General features: G+C 57.4%; 2 protein-coding genes across 2 annotated transcripts in view; one reads left to right on the top strand and one right to left on the bottom strand.

Moving 5' to 3' along the window:
* The window catches only part of AKNA (AT-hook transcription factor), a 43,423-nt gene extending 34,237 nt beyond the window's left edge, over window positions 1-9,186 (top strand). Inside the window, exons 18-22 of the mRNA XM_021691175.1 lie at window positions 275-421; window positions 1,623-1,718; window positions 3,526-3,642; window positions 3,914-4,106; window positions 8,115-9,186. Coding sequence (XP_021546850.1) covers window positions 275-421; window positions 1,623-1,718; window positions 3,526-3,642; window positions 3,914-4,106; window positions 8,115-8,379 — 818 coding nt within the window. The 3' untranslated portion in view covers window positions 8,380-9,186. The remainder of the gene's footprint in view (window positions 1-274; window positions 422-1,622; window positions 1,719-3,525; window positions 3,643-3,913; window positions 4,107-8,114) is intronic.
* A 1,957-nt stretch (window positions 9,187-11,143) lies between these two features.
* On the bottom strand, window positions 11,144-14,418 carry ORM1 (orosomucoid 1). Its single transcript, XM_021691176.2, has 6 exons — window positions 14,275-14,418; window positions 13,724-13,866; window positions 13,425-13,495; window positions 12,565-12,672; window positions 12,313-12,416; window positions 11,144-11,324 (listed from the first exon to the last, which is right to left on the bottom strand). The coding sequence occupies exons 1-6, from the start codon at window positions 14,386-14,388 to the stop codon at window positions 11,247-11,249; spliced, it is 618 nt and encodes a 205-aa protein (XP_021546851.1). The 5' UTR covers window positions 14,389-14,418; the 3' UTR covers window positions 11,144-11,246.
* Between the last annotated feature and the right edge of the window lie 303 nt (window positions 14,419-14,721).

Genomic DNA, 14,721 nt, shown 5'->3' with positions numbered 1-14,721 from the left:
TAAAGGGACAGCTGACTGTGCAGTGGTAAATAATAGTGTTCCCGGGATTGTCCTGGGATTGCCTTGAGGGTACATGCATGGCATCCACGACCGGTCCAGCCAAGCGCTTAGCGCGAGGTCAGGGGTCCACGTGTGTTGGCTGACACTACTAAGGGACAGACGTAGGATTAAAACCCGAGCTCTGCCCCAGAGCCTGAACTTAGGATCGGCTAACTCCCTGAGCCCTGCGACACCTCCCCTGTCCCCCTTTGATGCCCCTCTTTTCCCCGCCCAGGTTCTGAATCTGAGCCACCCTCCCCCCAGCGGTTCTCTGAGAAGAGCCGGACCACCGAGGACAGTGCACAGTCAGCTCGGGACGGAACGAGAGGAGTCGGCGGCCCCAGGCGGCCAGACAGGGTCACCTTCTGGGGCCAGTACACAGGTGGGCTGTGGGGTGTGGCCCGGCCCCCAGGGAGGACTCCTGTCCTGGAAGCCTTCCCCATTTCCCCAAAGGCAATTGAAATATTAGCATTTTCTGTGAATTCTGTGACACAGGGAGCAGCAAGGAGTGCTGCCTCTGTGAATGCATTCATTCATCCAGCGAACAGTCTCTGGTGCCTCCCGGCACCGGGGCCCACGCTTGCTTCTGGGGGAGCCGCCCCAGCTGGTCCGTCACAAAGAGGGTTATGAAGCACCTGCTGTGAGTGGGGTGGACACCCAATCACTTCCCCCTGGCCTACCTTCAGGTCTGATTCCCCAGGGCATCAGCCCCTGTGTCTCATGAACTAGGCACCCAGCACGTAGTAAGACTTCAGATGACACATAGTAGGATTTCAGAGTGCTTGACAGGAAAACAAATATGGACATGGCTCCAACTTTCATGAATCTGACTGCAGAGCAGACAGTAACAAATAAGCAGTTACAGGAGGTGTGTAAATTACAGACGTGGCTCTCACCCATACCAGCCTGGGAGGGAGGGCGCTTCACCTCAGATCCATAGGGCTGAGTGCAGGAGACAAGGCAGGAAGTGAGAGGTGTGTGTCCAGCCCCATGGAGCAGACAGAGCTGAGGGGTTAGAAGCGGGAACAGGGGGCTGGTCTGGGGGCCCCGAGGTCACGCGCACAGAACAGGAAGTGGGAAGCCTACAAGGCAGGGGGAGAAACAGAGAAGCGATCAGGCCACATCCTGAAGGTCTTACTTGAGACTCAGGGAGGGACGAGGCAGCAGATGACAGGTCTGGGTAAAGAGCCAAGCATCTGTCCAACTTTCTAACCACCTGGAGCACTTTCCATCTGCCGGGCGCCGGGCAGAGCACCTCACGGACACGGCCTCACTCCGCCCTTCCAACACGCATATGAGACCCATACTGTGACGGTCCCCATTTCACAGCTGCTCGGAACACAGGGATGAGACACAGCTGACCCCGTGCCTAAGCCATTCCAGGGCCCCCCCAGTGAGTGGGGGTCTGGGGGATAGCAGCACTGCTTGTCTTTGCTTATCCTGTTCTCCTGGCCTGCTTCCCGGCCGGCCGGGGCTTGGCTTTGTTGAATGCTTCTGTATGTCAGGGAGGGGAGAGCGAGCCTCCCCGATCCTCCCCAGTTCTCCAAACATGCAAAGAGCTGACTGTCTGGTTTCTTCCCCAGGCCAGGAGTACCGTGTTCTGACCCCCAAGACGGCCCCAAGAGGCAGCGGCTCAGTCTCCTGTCCACACTGCCGACCTGCCGGGACCCAGGACTCGGGTGAGGGACGGTGCCTGGAGAAGTGGTCAGTGCGCGAGGCTGCGGCTTCTCCCTTTAGGAAAGGGCGCAGGGGGCGCCTGGGTGGCTCAGTCGTTAAGCGTCTGCCTTCAGCTCAGGTCATGATCCCAGGGTCCTGGGATCGAGCCCTACATCCGGCTCCCTGCTCGGCGGGAAGCCTGCTTCTCCCTCTCCCACTCCCCCTGCTTGTGTTCCCTCTCTCGCTGTGTCTCCCTCTGTCAAATAAATAAATAAAAATCAAAAAAAAAAAAAAAAAGGAAAGGGTGAAGGATGTGGGCCAGCCCTGAGCTCAGTGGAGGGTCAAGCACAGACAGGGGAGCGGGATTTAGGGGGGATCCTCAGCCCTCCCAATGTGTCCTGCCTTCACACCTGCGTCTCCAGGTGCTGCTACCTGATGCCACCCTCCTTGACCATGACATGGAGAAACCATGGATATGACTTAAGTTGTGATAAGGAGGTGGGAGGTGGCCAGGCCATGATGATTATGTCCTGTCTCCCCTCCATCCTCCTTCCACTCTGCACCCTTCCCCCAGACCCAACAGGGAAGAGTGATGGGGAGAGCAGTGGCCAGAGAATATGGGCGCTGGATTCTAGTCCCAGTCCCGCCACTGACTTGCTGCGTGACCTTTGGCAAGTTCCTTAACTTCTCTGAGCCTCCAGCTTCACATCCCTAATGAAAGGATTAGAGATGGTCCTAAGGCCCTTCCAAGCAATGATGATGATGATGGAGCTGTCCCTTATTAACCCCCCACTGTACACAGGGCCTCATGCTAAGGGATTTACAAACAGTAATTCTCACCACCCTATGAAATAGGTTTTGTCCATTTTAGTATCATGTCTATTTTACAGGTGAGGAAACTGAGGCTCAGAGAGTTTAAGTAACTTGCTCAAGGGCACACAGCTTATTAGTGGTAGAGCCAGGAGGTGAACCCAGGTGGTTGTGACTCCAGAACTCTGGCTCTTCACCATCATGTTGCTTTGCCTTTGCCCCAGTCCCAGCAGGCCTCCCTCTTCATTCGTTCGTTCATTCATGCATTCATTCATTCATTCATTCATTCATTCATTCATTCACTCACTCACTCATTGAGCACCTTCCCATACTGGGCCGTGGGCTAAGCAGACAATGACAAAACAGTGGTCGGAGCTGGGCTAGGAGAGCACAGGTGGGGCTGGGAGCCCGTAACTCAGCCCGGCGGGTGGGAGGCCTCCAGCTGAGTTGAGGCTTGCAGGAGAAGCGGGCCAACCCTGGAATTCCACCCAGGTGAGGGGTTGAAGATTTGCGAGGGAAGAGAACAAGGTGGCCCACCCTCCTCCTGCTCCCTTAGGCCTCCCCTGACCCCCTGGTGCCTGAGCGGCCGCTGTGGGCCACTCCCACCTGGACAATGGGCCTTGCTCAGTGTGGAGCAAGGACTATAGGTTCAGGGGCCGCATTCGGGACAGCCCGGGCTTGGGCTCAGACAGAGCACTGCCAATTTCCTACTCGGCGGACATTCTGGCAAATCATTCAAGCTCTTGGAGCCTCAGTTCTCCAGTCTGTAAAACGGGGGAATGATGTAGTGGCTAGCCCAGTGGCTTGTTGGATTTGATAAAAAGAATGCATGAAGGCCCTCAGCAGAAGGCCTGGTTCATTATATGCTGATCCTCGCTGTCGGGGTCCCCAGCGGAGGCAGCTTGTCACCTCCACAGTGGCCCCTGAGGGCAGCTCAGTGCTGACGGAGGTCTGCTTGGGGGCTCCAGGCCCAGTGATCCCGACATAATCCTCTCCTGACATCTATTCCTCCTCTTCTAGGTGGTACTGTCACCAGGGACCCACCAGGACCGTCCCCCACTGATCCCCTGAGATGCGCCCTGTGTGGTCGAGTTGGGCCCCCCCCAGCGATGGATGGCCCAGACTCAGCCACCTCGGGTAGGGACAGACACTCTCTTCTCCCAGACAGACGCCCAGCTCTCCTTTATGGGGGCTCGGGGCCCCGGGGGCTGTTCCGCTGTGGTGGCGGCTCTCCCAGGCTGGGATGCAGCGAGCTGGGCAGAGGATTTGTTTCCCAAAGCCAGGCACTCCCAGCGTGGCCAGCCCAGCATCCAGGGGTCACAGGGCAGGGGCCGGGGGGACCCCCCCCGTACTGGGCTAGATTTTCCCAAGTGATCAGACTGTCATCTCTGGTGTCCCTCCCTCCCAGGGCCAGACAAGGCTGCCAGCAGGAGAAACGCACGCACGTCCCCCAGCCCCACGCAGCAGAGCAAGCGTATGGGGTCACCAGCCCGGCCGCCCCCTGGACTGTGGTATCTGGCAGCGGCGCCCCTGGCACCAGCCCCTGCTGCCCTCACCTACATCTCCTCGGTTCCCATCATGCCTCATCCGTCAGCCACTGTGTAAGAACCTTCCTTTCCCTCCTTCCCTGCCTGTCTGGCTCGCTTCAGAATTCCCAGTCAGACCCGTGTCGGGCCGCTGAGAACCCGGGCATCTCGTACTCCTCTGTTTCCCCCCACGTGCATGATGTGCAGAACAGGCTGAACACTCGCGTAGTCACTCAACAAACCCCGAATCCTCCCTGCCTACCAGGGAGAAGCCTGGCTCTGGGGGGCCCAGCCGTGAAGGAGCTCGCAGAGGGCCCTGTGCTCTAGGAGCTCACAGGGAGAGTGCATGGGAAGCTTCCCGGTTCCTTGTGGGTCTTCCTGGCAAGCAAGTAATTGCACACTCACTGTATTGTAATAGCCTTTATTTTTTTTTTTAAAAGATTTATTTATTCATTTGAGAGAGCAAGAATGAGAGAGAGTACATGAGAGGGGGGAGGGTCAGAGGGAGAAGCAGGCTCCTCGCCGAGCAGGGAGCCCGATGCGGGACTCGATCCCGGGACTCCAGGATCATGACCTGAGCCGAAGGCAGTTGCTTAACCAACTGAGCCACCCAGGCGCCCAATAGGCTTTATTTTTTAGAACAGTTTTAGATGTACAGAGAAATGGAGCAGATAGTATAGAGAGTTCCATATACCCCCTACACATGCGTGCACACACACACAGTTTCCCTCATTCTTACCATCTTACATTAATATGGCACATTTGACAGTGAGCCAATATTAATACATTATTATTAACTAAAGCCCACAGTTTATTTGGGTTTCTTCAGTTTTTACCGGAACTTCTTCTGTTCCAGGATCCTGTCTAGGAGGCCACATAGATGCCGCTCTGTTGTCATGGGTCCTTAGGCCCCTCTTGGCTGTGACGGACTCCCAGACTTTCCTAGTGTCTGAGGGCCTTGAGCTTAGGGGAGAACTGGTCAGGACTATGGCAGAAGGAGCACTTCCTTTTTCCGGGGATTTGGATAGAACACCTGCAAGAGAGAAAAGACTTGAGCCGTTGAGGCAGAAGTGGTTCAGGGTGTGGCCTCCGAGCTGCACTGGAATCCCATCTGCCCTTCCTGCTGCCGCGGCCTCAGTAAAGCTACTGCCTCTGAGCCCCAGTTTCCCCATCTGGTAAATGGGGTAATAGTCTCGAGCACGGCCGGTTCTGCAAGGATTAAATGAGGCGCATGGCCAGACGCACGGGAGATGTGTGCGGAATGCATAGGGCAGGGCCAGCACGTGATCGGGCGGCCTTGTCCTCACAGCCCACAGGGCTATGGGGCAGTGCTGTCCTCAGGAAGAAGATAAATGAGTAAAGGTGGCTTCAACAGGACAGGATGGTGCAGGGGGAAAAAAACCCTGGACGCTGAAATTAGATCTGTCATCTTGTCCCGACTATCACCAGCTAGTTCTATGCCTCAGTTTCCCTCAGTGGAAAATGGGTGTCGGGAGTTTTCTGCATCAGAAGCCTGCGTCTGCGGCAGCAAGAGGCCAGAGTCGCTGTGGGGCTGGCGCTCGGTGGGATCAGAGGCCCCAGGTACCATCCAGTCCCCGTGCCCCGTAAGGACTCTGGCCTGCAAGTGTGGTGTCTTGCTGCCTTCAGCTGACTCTGAACATTCTGCTCCATCAGCTACGAGAGGCCGTACTGCGTGCTCAGGCCCCAGCAGAGGGGCTGGGGACACCTGCCTATGCTCACACTCACTGGGCAGGAGAGGTTTTGCCTGGAATTTGGTGGCCCTGGGATAAAGCTCTGAGTGCCCCCGGTAGGCATGGGTCTCTGCTTCTGAGCCTGTTCCATATCCTTCCAGGCTCAGATCTGTGGACTGACCTAACCAGGTTGCTGTCCCCGGGCCTGACCAGGCCATAGGGATGGGGGTAGGCCCTGAGCTGTAATGCCCGGCAGACCTGGCTGGTGGGAGCCATATAACCTTGGGCAGGGGGCTCACTTTGTTCCCAGTCTGTGCCTCATTTTTTTACTCTGCGAAATGGGTTGTGGTCAGGATTAAATAAACTAATGCATGGAAAGCCCACAATACCTAGAAGCTGGTCAGGAACCATAGTACTTGCAATGCTACTAGAGTTTGGGTTGATGATGCCCTCGACTTTCTCCAGCAGCCATCAGCAGGACTGAGCATGCTCAATGGCAGGCCAGGGCGCCCGTGAGAAAGCTTGTGGGCCTGTACTGCCACCTGCTGGCCATCTGCCTTATAGCCCTGCCCCAAAGGCTTTGTAGCTAGAAGGGTTTTCTGGTTTGATTTGGTTTTGGTGGAGAGGGGGATGTTTGTAGCTTCTGCCTTAGGGGGAATTCTGAATCACTTTGCGGCCAAGCTGGTCATCCAATTATTAGAAGGCAGGGGTGTGTGGCAACGCATAGTTAGACCAGATAGTCCGCGAAGGAGGGAATTGGATTCAAGAAGCCTATTCATTGGGTTCAGATGGTGTGTATTGGCATCTACTGGGTGCTAATTAATTAGCTCTGGGAGTGAACGCTGTGCCGCCCCTTGCAGATCTCTGACTCTGAGCTGACAGTTACAGATGCACTTCGAGTGACCAGGCAGCGTACAGAGCTTTTTCCCTGAATGTTCCAATTGGATCTATCCTGGGAGTTGGCTAAGTGTGGCTCTTTTAGGTGGGGGGACAGTCCTTGAAGGGTGAAGTCCCTTGGCCAGGGTCCTTCGGCCGGCCCCACGGAATGGCTGGGATTTGGGGGCAGGCCTCCTGCATCACTTAGCCTCTCTGAGCTTTGCTTGCTCACCCCTAAAATAGGCGTTAACGGTACCCACCGAATAAGCTAAGTGCTGACGGAGAAAACACTTATCTCAGAGCCCGGCGCCCGGGACGCAGGATGCGGCGGCGGCTCTGGGCTAGGCACTGCGTTTAACTGTGTGAGGAGCTGCCGGACTGTTTCCCAAAGTGCTTGCACCATTGTACCTTCCCACCAGTGGTGTAGGAGCCTTCTGATTCTCCAGCTCCTCACCAACATCTGTCTTTGGACTTCAGTCATCCAGTGGTGGCCAAGTGCATGGCGCAGCATCCCACGTGGCTTTGATCTGCGGTTCCCTGATGGCCGATGGCGTTGAGCCTCTTTTCATGTGCTTGTGGTCCATTTGTGGATCTTCTTTGGAGAGCCGTGTGTTCTGATCCTAGCAAAACCTCCTTCCCCCCCCTCCCCCACCCACCCACTGTTCACTAATGTGGCTCAGAAGAAAGGGAGGATCAGGAATAAGTTCAGAGTTAGAGTTTGCCAAGCAAGACGCCAATGACAGGCTCCGGCTGAGTCCTCCTAACGTTATCCCAGCTTCATTTAGGCCAAACCCTTTATCTCCCTCTCTTCTCCACTCACTTTCTTCCAGGACACAGGGGCCGCACCCTCTTCCTGTCCCTTGCCGCTTGGTGATGCTGTAGTCGCTCCTTGGAGAAATCCGTGCTTCAGCTCATGGCTCGTTTGCCATGCTCCCCAGCACTTTAAATGACCCCCCACATTCCTGTAGGGCCAGGCCGGGAAGGACACCTTCCCGCCTGCCGCCCCGGATGAGTGAAACCAGACCCTCCCAATCTTACAGAATCCTAATTACTATCCCATGTCTCCACTGGGCCACACTTGGCCAATGGACCCTTTATTGCCTCTCCAGTGAAGGGGGTTTGCTATAGAGCCTGGGGTGGTCCTGGTCTCCCTGCGATCTGGCTCTCAGGTTAGAAGCCGCAAGAAGACAGCGGGTCAGCAATGTAACCCCAGGACCAGGGACAGGGGCTGGCACATTGTACAGGACAGAAAAATATTTACTGAGTGCACGGGGAGATTGAACTAACCATTTCTGAACACCTGCTCTGGGTCAGGCACTCCTGTTTCTCATCCTTCACCCTTCCACCGCATCCCTCGAAGTAGCTGTTTATTAGTCCCATTTTAGAGGTTGGGACACTAAGCCCCCGAGAGTAGGGGCCAGGGGCCCGGCTGGGGCTTAGAACGGGGTGCATTCCAGACCTGGTGCTCTGCTCAGGGCTCTCTGTGGTCCATGAACGCAGCTCCCTCTCTCCTCAGGTATTACGTGCCTCCAGGACCTACCTCCGCTTCCTCGGCCCACCCGGCCCCCGCCGAGTGGCCCCCCACGGCCCCCACCCGACCAGCCAGGGGGCACCGACACTCCATCCAGCTGGACCTGGAGGACCTGGAGGAGCTCAACAAGGCCCTGACCCAAGCCGTGCAGGCTGCCGAGAGCATCCGCTCTACCACCAAGCACATGAGTCGCTCCCTGTCTGCCGACCTGCGCCAGGCCCGAGGCCTGCGGGGCTCCTGCCTCTTCTGACTTCACTGGAGACTCAGAGCCAGCTGGTGGGGGCAGGTGGGCAGGCAGCCTGCTGCTGTCCCCTGGGCCAGGAGTCGGCTGGAGCCACTCCTGAAGGCCCCATAGGCCCCTCCTGAGAGGTCTCCTTCTAGCACAGGGCCCACCTGCTCAGCATCTTCAAAGCGCAAGGGCTGTTGGCCTGGTCATCAAGAGAAGGAACTTCCCAGGGGCCCAGCCTCTCAGGAAGTGCTGGGACCGAGGCCACCTTCTGCCCAGATGCAATCTCTGGGGGCCTCCTGGTCCTGCACTGTCCACCTCTGGCTAATAATATGTATTTCCTATACAGATAGACAGATTTTTGTTTTTTAAACAGAGTTTTCCTGGTCTTAGAGCCAACCTACAAGGCCAAATAAGAAGGGCTAGGGCCAGGGTCTCTGGTGCAAACGTGTCTCCTCACCTGGGACCCACCCCTCCGGAGGCGGCATCTCTGGGAAGGACACGGCTGGGCCCTTTCCTCCTAGTGACTGGTGGTCAGTAGGGCACTTTGGGGCCCCTGAAATGTCAAGATGTTGGGCCCCCAGGATGACGTGCGCCCAGCTTCTCCATGGTTGGAGAGGCCTTTCCCGTGGGCCTGCTGGGAAGGCAGACGCCCCGGGGAGGGCCCAGGAAGCTGTCCACCATGGTCCCTCTCTGTACCTCATCCCGGCGCCCCCAGCTCTGTCCCTGGGATCCCTGTGGAATTTGGCTAGTGGCCAGCTACCTGCCAGGCCCCACTCTGCAGCCAGAGGGGCCAGCCCATCTCCTGTTCCCCACCTCGTAGCAGCAAGTACCTCAGCTTTTCTGGAATGTGTATGCGTCAGTGATATTTGTATATTTGGTGTGTTTAAAAATCTATTTTCGTTATGAGGGCAAATGAAGAAGAATGAATATTGATCTTTTTAAAAAAGAAGAAAAGAAAAAAAAAAAGAAAACATTCCCAAAAGCTGCCCACATCTGTGGTGTGTGTCATGGACTTGCGGTTTCTTAACTCAAGTTTGTGGGGGTGGAAAATTCAATGAGGAGCCGAACCGGGCCCACGGGGAACTTGCCCGTTTCCAGACTCTGCCTGCCTTCCTGTGGTGGCTTCTGTTTCTCCAACCTTCCCCCAGGCCTGTCTCAGGACCCTAGACCTTGTGACAAGCCCCTCCTTACCGAGGTCAGAGTCGTTAGGAGACACACAGCAGATTTGTGTCTGCCAAAGCACGAGCCTGGACTCTTTCCAGGGCTCGGTTTAGTAGCGAACAGCAACGCCAGCCACCCTTTACTGGGCACCCACTAGACGCCGATCCTTGAGCTCAGTATGCAGGACGGTGGGCTCCACAGGGCGCACACCAGCCCTCCAGGCCCCCTCCACGTGCCCCCTTCGTGGACGAGAGACGGAGGTTCCAGACGGCTGTCTGCACCGCCTCACGACGTCTGACTCCCAAGTCTGTTTTCTTTGTTACTGTGCTTTCTTTCGTGAGCTTTTCCCCCTGCCGCCCTCTGGCCTGCCCTGGGCTTTCTCTCCAGCCCCCTCCCTGCGCCTCGCGCTCGCTGCTCCCTGCCCACCAGGCCCCGTGGCGATTTCATTTTCCCGCGGGTCCTTCTCTGCGGAGTTGGAAATGGCAGTTGGCTGAGAAGCGGAGATTTCTTGTAGGCTCTGAGTGTCCGGGTCCACCCCGCCCTGGGTGCCAGGATGAGGGCGGGAAGGGGGAGCCAAGGGCACGGCGGTGGGGGCCCAGCGCCGTGTCCCCAGCCTCAGCGCCCTGGGCGCCGCGTGGCTCCTGCTGTGAGCCAAGGATGCTGCAGTCTGGGCTCCGTGCCGCCCGGCTCTTGGGAGGGTGGTGGCGCGGGAGCCGCGGGAGCCGCGCCAGGGGCCAGGGTTACGGCCCTGTCACTCTGGACGGCGTAGGCCGCTCCCGCACCGAATTGCCTGGACAACGTGGCCCCGACTCTTCTGGCACCTGAGTGGTGCTTCTTCCCTCCCGTGCTGGTAACTCTCGGAGCTGGCGGGCATGTAAGGAAGCCGGCCTTCCCTGCTGGACTCCCGGGTTCGGGGGCTCAGTTGTCTTCGTGCCTCTACGTGGGCCCGGCCTCCGACATGGCCCCATCTCCGGGGCCCCAAGCATATTTGCAAGGTGGCTGGTGTCTAGGGGCCAACCTCACCCCCGGCCGTCAGATGGGCACCCCGAGGGCACTCTGGAGACACACAGTCCCTTCGCCTCTCCCCGGCCTGCCCCTGCCCAGGCTCCCCAATCTTGCCAGGATGCTCACAGCTGCCTCTGCCAGACTCTTTCTGCCCCTGGGCCGGCCCCCTCCCACCTCGTCTCCCCAGAGAGCCACGGTGATGTCTGAGGTGAGGGCCCTCATGCTTGGCACCACGTGCCGAAGTCCTACCCCCTCTCCCCGCCCCATTCACTGGAACTCCTCCCAGGGCTCTCTGCCTCAGTGTTTCTCAAACACATCCTCTCAGATCCTTGGCTTGCAGCTGGAACAGCAGGTGTTATCAGCTCCAAATCTTTCTAGACTGGTTCAGATGCCCCTTCCAGGAAGCCTTCCCAGACTTCCACTGCAGAAGGAACCTCCCCCGTGCTGGGCTCCCACAGCACTGTGTGCCTACCATCGTCCCAGCTGTGCTGGGTATGACAGCGGGGGCTCTTCCCACCAGGGGCAGGGGTGTAGCCAGTGATCAGCCAGGGCTCCGCTCAGGGCAGGCTTCAACATGCATGAATGGGTGAGCGACGGAAGGAGCAAACGACCACCTGACTCCTGTTTCAAATGCAGAAGCTTTATTGATGGACCTGAGACAAAAACCGGATGTCCAAGGGGTGGGCGTAGGGCTGACGATGGGCCCCAAAGTCCCCAAGGTCCTAACCCAGTGCTGTGTCTCCCTCCTTTTCCTTCGGCCTTTCTTCCTTGTGCTCCTTCTCCAGTGGCCCACACAGATCCTAGAGGACGGGAAAGGAGAGCACGGTGATGGGAGGCGCTCTTGTGGGGGGCAGGGGGGTGAGCTGCGGACTGTGGCGCCAGCTCAGGGACCTTGGGCCAGGCGTTTTCCCTCTCTGACCTCAACTTTTCCACCTCCAGATGGGGGCTCGAGCCTTTACCAACAACTGGCGTTTACTGAGGACTTGCCAAGCCCCTAGGTCGATCTGATTCCTCACAGCCATTGTGCGGATGATGTAACTGAGGTTCGGGGCGGCCATGTGGCCTGTCCGCCATCCCCCAGCTACTAGATGGGGGGCCATCGGTGCTGTGTGCCCAGTCCTTGCCCGCGGCTCCCGGGACCAGGGCCGGGAGGGGGTTTAGGCTACTGGTAGTCACGGGACATGACCTCGAGTGGCCAACAGAGACCTTTTTATTTTAATAATAATAAAGTAATAAAAATAAAGCATTTCATGTATATCCAAAAAAGTGTAGCCCGCTCATCAGCCCTGTGATTTTAGATATTATTGCATAGGACACGACCCTGAACAGGGGTTGAATGGAAAGCACTGGGGAGGTATTATATAGGTAATTCCCAGGTATACAAAAATCGGGGTGGTGGTCCTGGACTTGGGGCAGTTTGGGTGATGCTAAAAAGCACAATAGCGACTCCCTATCCACGGGTGTCAGACGTCTGGGCGGTGGCCAGCAGGTGTCCACGGTAATTACCCTCATGTGTTTCTCTGTCAAGTTCCCGCTGCCACCCTTTTTCCCCGCTGTTCCTCCTCCCTTCCAGTCCTCCCTGTTTCACAGGGACTTCTCCCTCTGGGGCCTCATCACCTGGGCCTCTAGGGAGCTCAGCTGTCCCTGCAGTGAGGCAGGTGCTTAAAAGTAGGACGTCCTGCCTCGCTGTGCAGCTATGGCCAGCAGCTCTCCCTCTCTGGGCCTCTGGGGCTGCCCCGGGCAGGATGGCCCTGACAGTGGCCACTGCCTAGTCCTCCCTGCCTTCACCTTTTTTGCATCGGTGTAACTGATCTCCGACTTCTGCATGCCTATGCACCTGATGGCTTCATGGAAAACTCTCATTTGCTCCTCGGTCACTTCCGGCTTGTCAGCTGCAGGACGGAGCAAGGGGGCTGGGTGAGCAGACCCGGGGGCCTAGCTGGGACGCCGGGGAGGGCAGGGGCTCTGGGGGTCCAGCCGCAGGGGCAGGTGGTCTGCTGGGTGAGGCCTGGGTGGGCTGGACGTTGGAGGGGTGCTTACCGTAGAAGGACAGACCCTTGTTCTGCTCGTCTTTCAGGGAGAAGCCAAGCATGAAGATCTTGGGATCCTTGGTGAGCAGGAGATCGGCAAATACCTCTTTGCCGGACTCTGGAGAAGAAAACCTCTGGGTGAGACCACACAGCACAGTGGTCCCGATCTCAGGCGAGGAGATTGTGTGCCCATGGCCCCACAGCAGTCAGTGAAGCCCAGGAGGTCACCTGGGCCACGTGACCCTCGCTCCTACTGTGTGCCAGGCCCTGCGCTGAGATGTGGAATCGGGGGAGCCTCACATGGACTATGGCTGTCAGGGCCTTTGTCCCCATTTTCCAGATGAGGAAAGTGTGGCCCAGACAGGAGCCTCAGGGCTGCCCAGGGCTCTTGGTGTAATCCCACCATGCTCCTACCATGTGCCCTCTCCAGGGTGATGGTGGGGACAGCAGGGGACTCGTTGCCTACCTGACACAGACAGCCACCCTCAGATCCCAAAGGAGAAAGAGCAGTTGAGAGAGGCAGGACCGCTGCCAGCCATGGGCTTGATTCTAGTGCTAATTACAGGCTGTGTGACTTCAGGGAAACTACTTGACATCTCTGTTTCTCTGTTTCCTCAGCCGATCACCGTCATGTCCTCCTAAGGTTGTTTATGAGTCTTAAGTGAGTTAATTCTAGTGCTTCAAACAGTGCCTGGCACAGAGAGCTCAAATCTGTGGGCAGTTATTACTCAGTACTGCAGTGTGCAGGCCCTGGGACCTCGGACTCGTAGGAAGAGGGTCTGTCCTGGGTTCTCTGTGCCCCTTTCGGCTGGCCCACCCACACGTCCCCATGACACACCCCAGTCCTCCTGCCTGAGGGCTGGTCCTCACCGTCTTTGGATACGGTCCCATTCTTCTGCTGGACCTTCAGATAGCTGGAGTTATAGATGCACCGGTTCCCACTAAAGCCAGACAGAAGAGGGGAGAAAAAGAGGAAGATTGTCGAGAAGAAGTGGACAATCATTGGTCACTATCATCGAGGGGTAAGAGTTGGCGGCGACTAGTCTGCCCTCACCGTTCCGTGGATGAGAAGGCTGAAGCCAGGAGGAAGGAGGGACTTGCCCAAGGTTTCCTAGAAGCTAGGAGCAGAAGCCTGGGGCTGGGGCTGAGCTAGCACATGAGGGTCTTACATGGTTAGGTACTCTGTGAGCAGTATTGTGTCATCTGTATGGTTGAGAGCAAAGTAAAAGTAGGCCGAATGGATCGTTCTAGATGACTGGTTGAACTCCGGTTCGCGGAAGGCCGAGGCGATATAAAACCACTTGCCAGAGATCTGGGGAGAAGCCAAGAGCTGATGATAGAGGCCGGGAGCCCAATCCTCCTGCTAGGCAGCCAGGTAGAGGCTCCCCTCCTTTTTGCACACAGGGAGACTGGGGCCCCAGGCGAGGAAGGGACATGCAGGAGCTCGCTCTGAGGATCAGGCACCTCCCCCAGCCACTGGGTGGCCCCTTCTTGTCCAGGACAGAATGTCCCCTCTGAGGGACCTTGCAATGAGGCTTCTGAGTTTGGAAGTAGAAAAAAATGCCTCCAGAGGCTGGTCAGAATGTCACCCCAGGACCCAGGAGAGAAAAGGGCAGAATCAGGCAGAATCAGGCAAGGCGGCTGACCGCAAGCCAGCGGGAGAAAGGGAAGCCCAGGGAAGGAGGCCGCTGTCCGTGGCGTCAGGGGCCCAGGGACGCACCTGCTCCAGGGTGGCGTTGGTGATGGGTGTCGCTGTGAGGTTGGCACACACTGGGCTCTGGGCGTCCAGCAGAGGAAGGAGGCTCAGGGCAGCAAGGGCCCAGGACAGCGCCATGCCTAGATGGAGGGCACGTGGAGTCAGGCCGAACTGGTGGCTGGAGGGTGGAGTGACCTTTATAAGGAGCTGTGGGCGGATCCCTGGAGCCCCCTTGTGACACAATCCGGCCAGCGCTTGCGAAATGCCTAGCACAAATCCTTCCCTCCTTCCCCCAAAGCCGGCTGTAGCTAAAGCCTCCAAGCCTGGGTCTAATTCAGAACCCTGAGCTGAAGGGTTACTAGGGCCCCAAGGTCTTGCTGTTCAAAGCCAAGGTGGGTGTGGGCTGGAGTGGTGTTATTAAACATGTGTAGATTTCAACAGAGGGGCCTCTAAGCAAGCTCTGAGGGGTTG

The sequence above is a fragment of the Neomonachus schauinslandi genome, chromosome 13, assembly GCF_002201575.2.
Source record: "Neomonachus schauinslandi chromosome 13, ASM220157v2, whole genome shotgun sequence".
Lineage (NCBI taxonomy): Eukaryota > Metazoa > Chordata > Mammalia > Carnivora > Phocidae > Neomonachus > Neomonachus schauinslandi.
Note: the sequence above shows the minus strand (reverse complement) of the source record. Positions and strands in the feature narration are given on the sequence as shown.

Coding starts and splice junctions, on each gene's coding strand:
- ORM1 (XM_021691176.2), bottom strand. CDS start 14,388: ATGGCGCTGTCCTGGGCCCTTGCTGCCCTGAGCCTCCTTCCTCTGCTG. Junction 13,867..14,274: donor CCAACGCCACCCTGGAGCAG/GTGCGTCCCTGG, acceptor GCTTCTCCCCAG/ATCTCTGGCAAGTGGTTTTA. Junction 11,325..12,312: donor GTTACACCGATGCAAAAAAG/GTGAAGGCAGGG, acceptor CCCGTCCTCTAG/GATCTGTGTGGGCCACTGGA.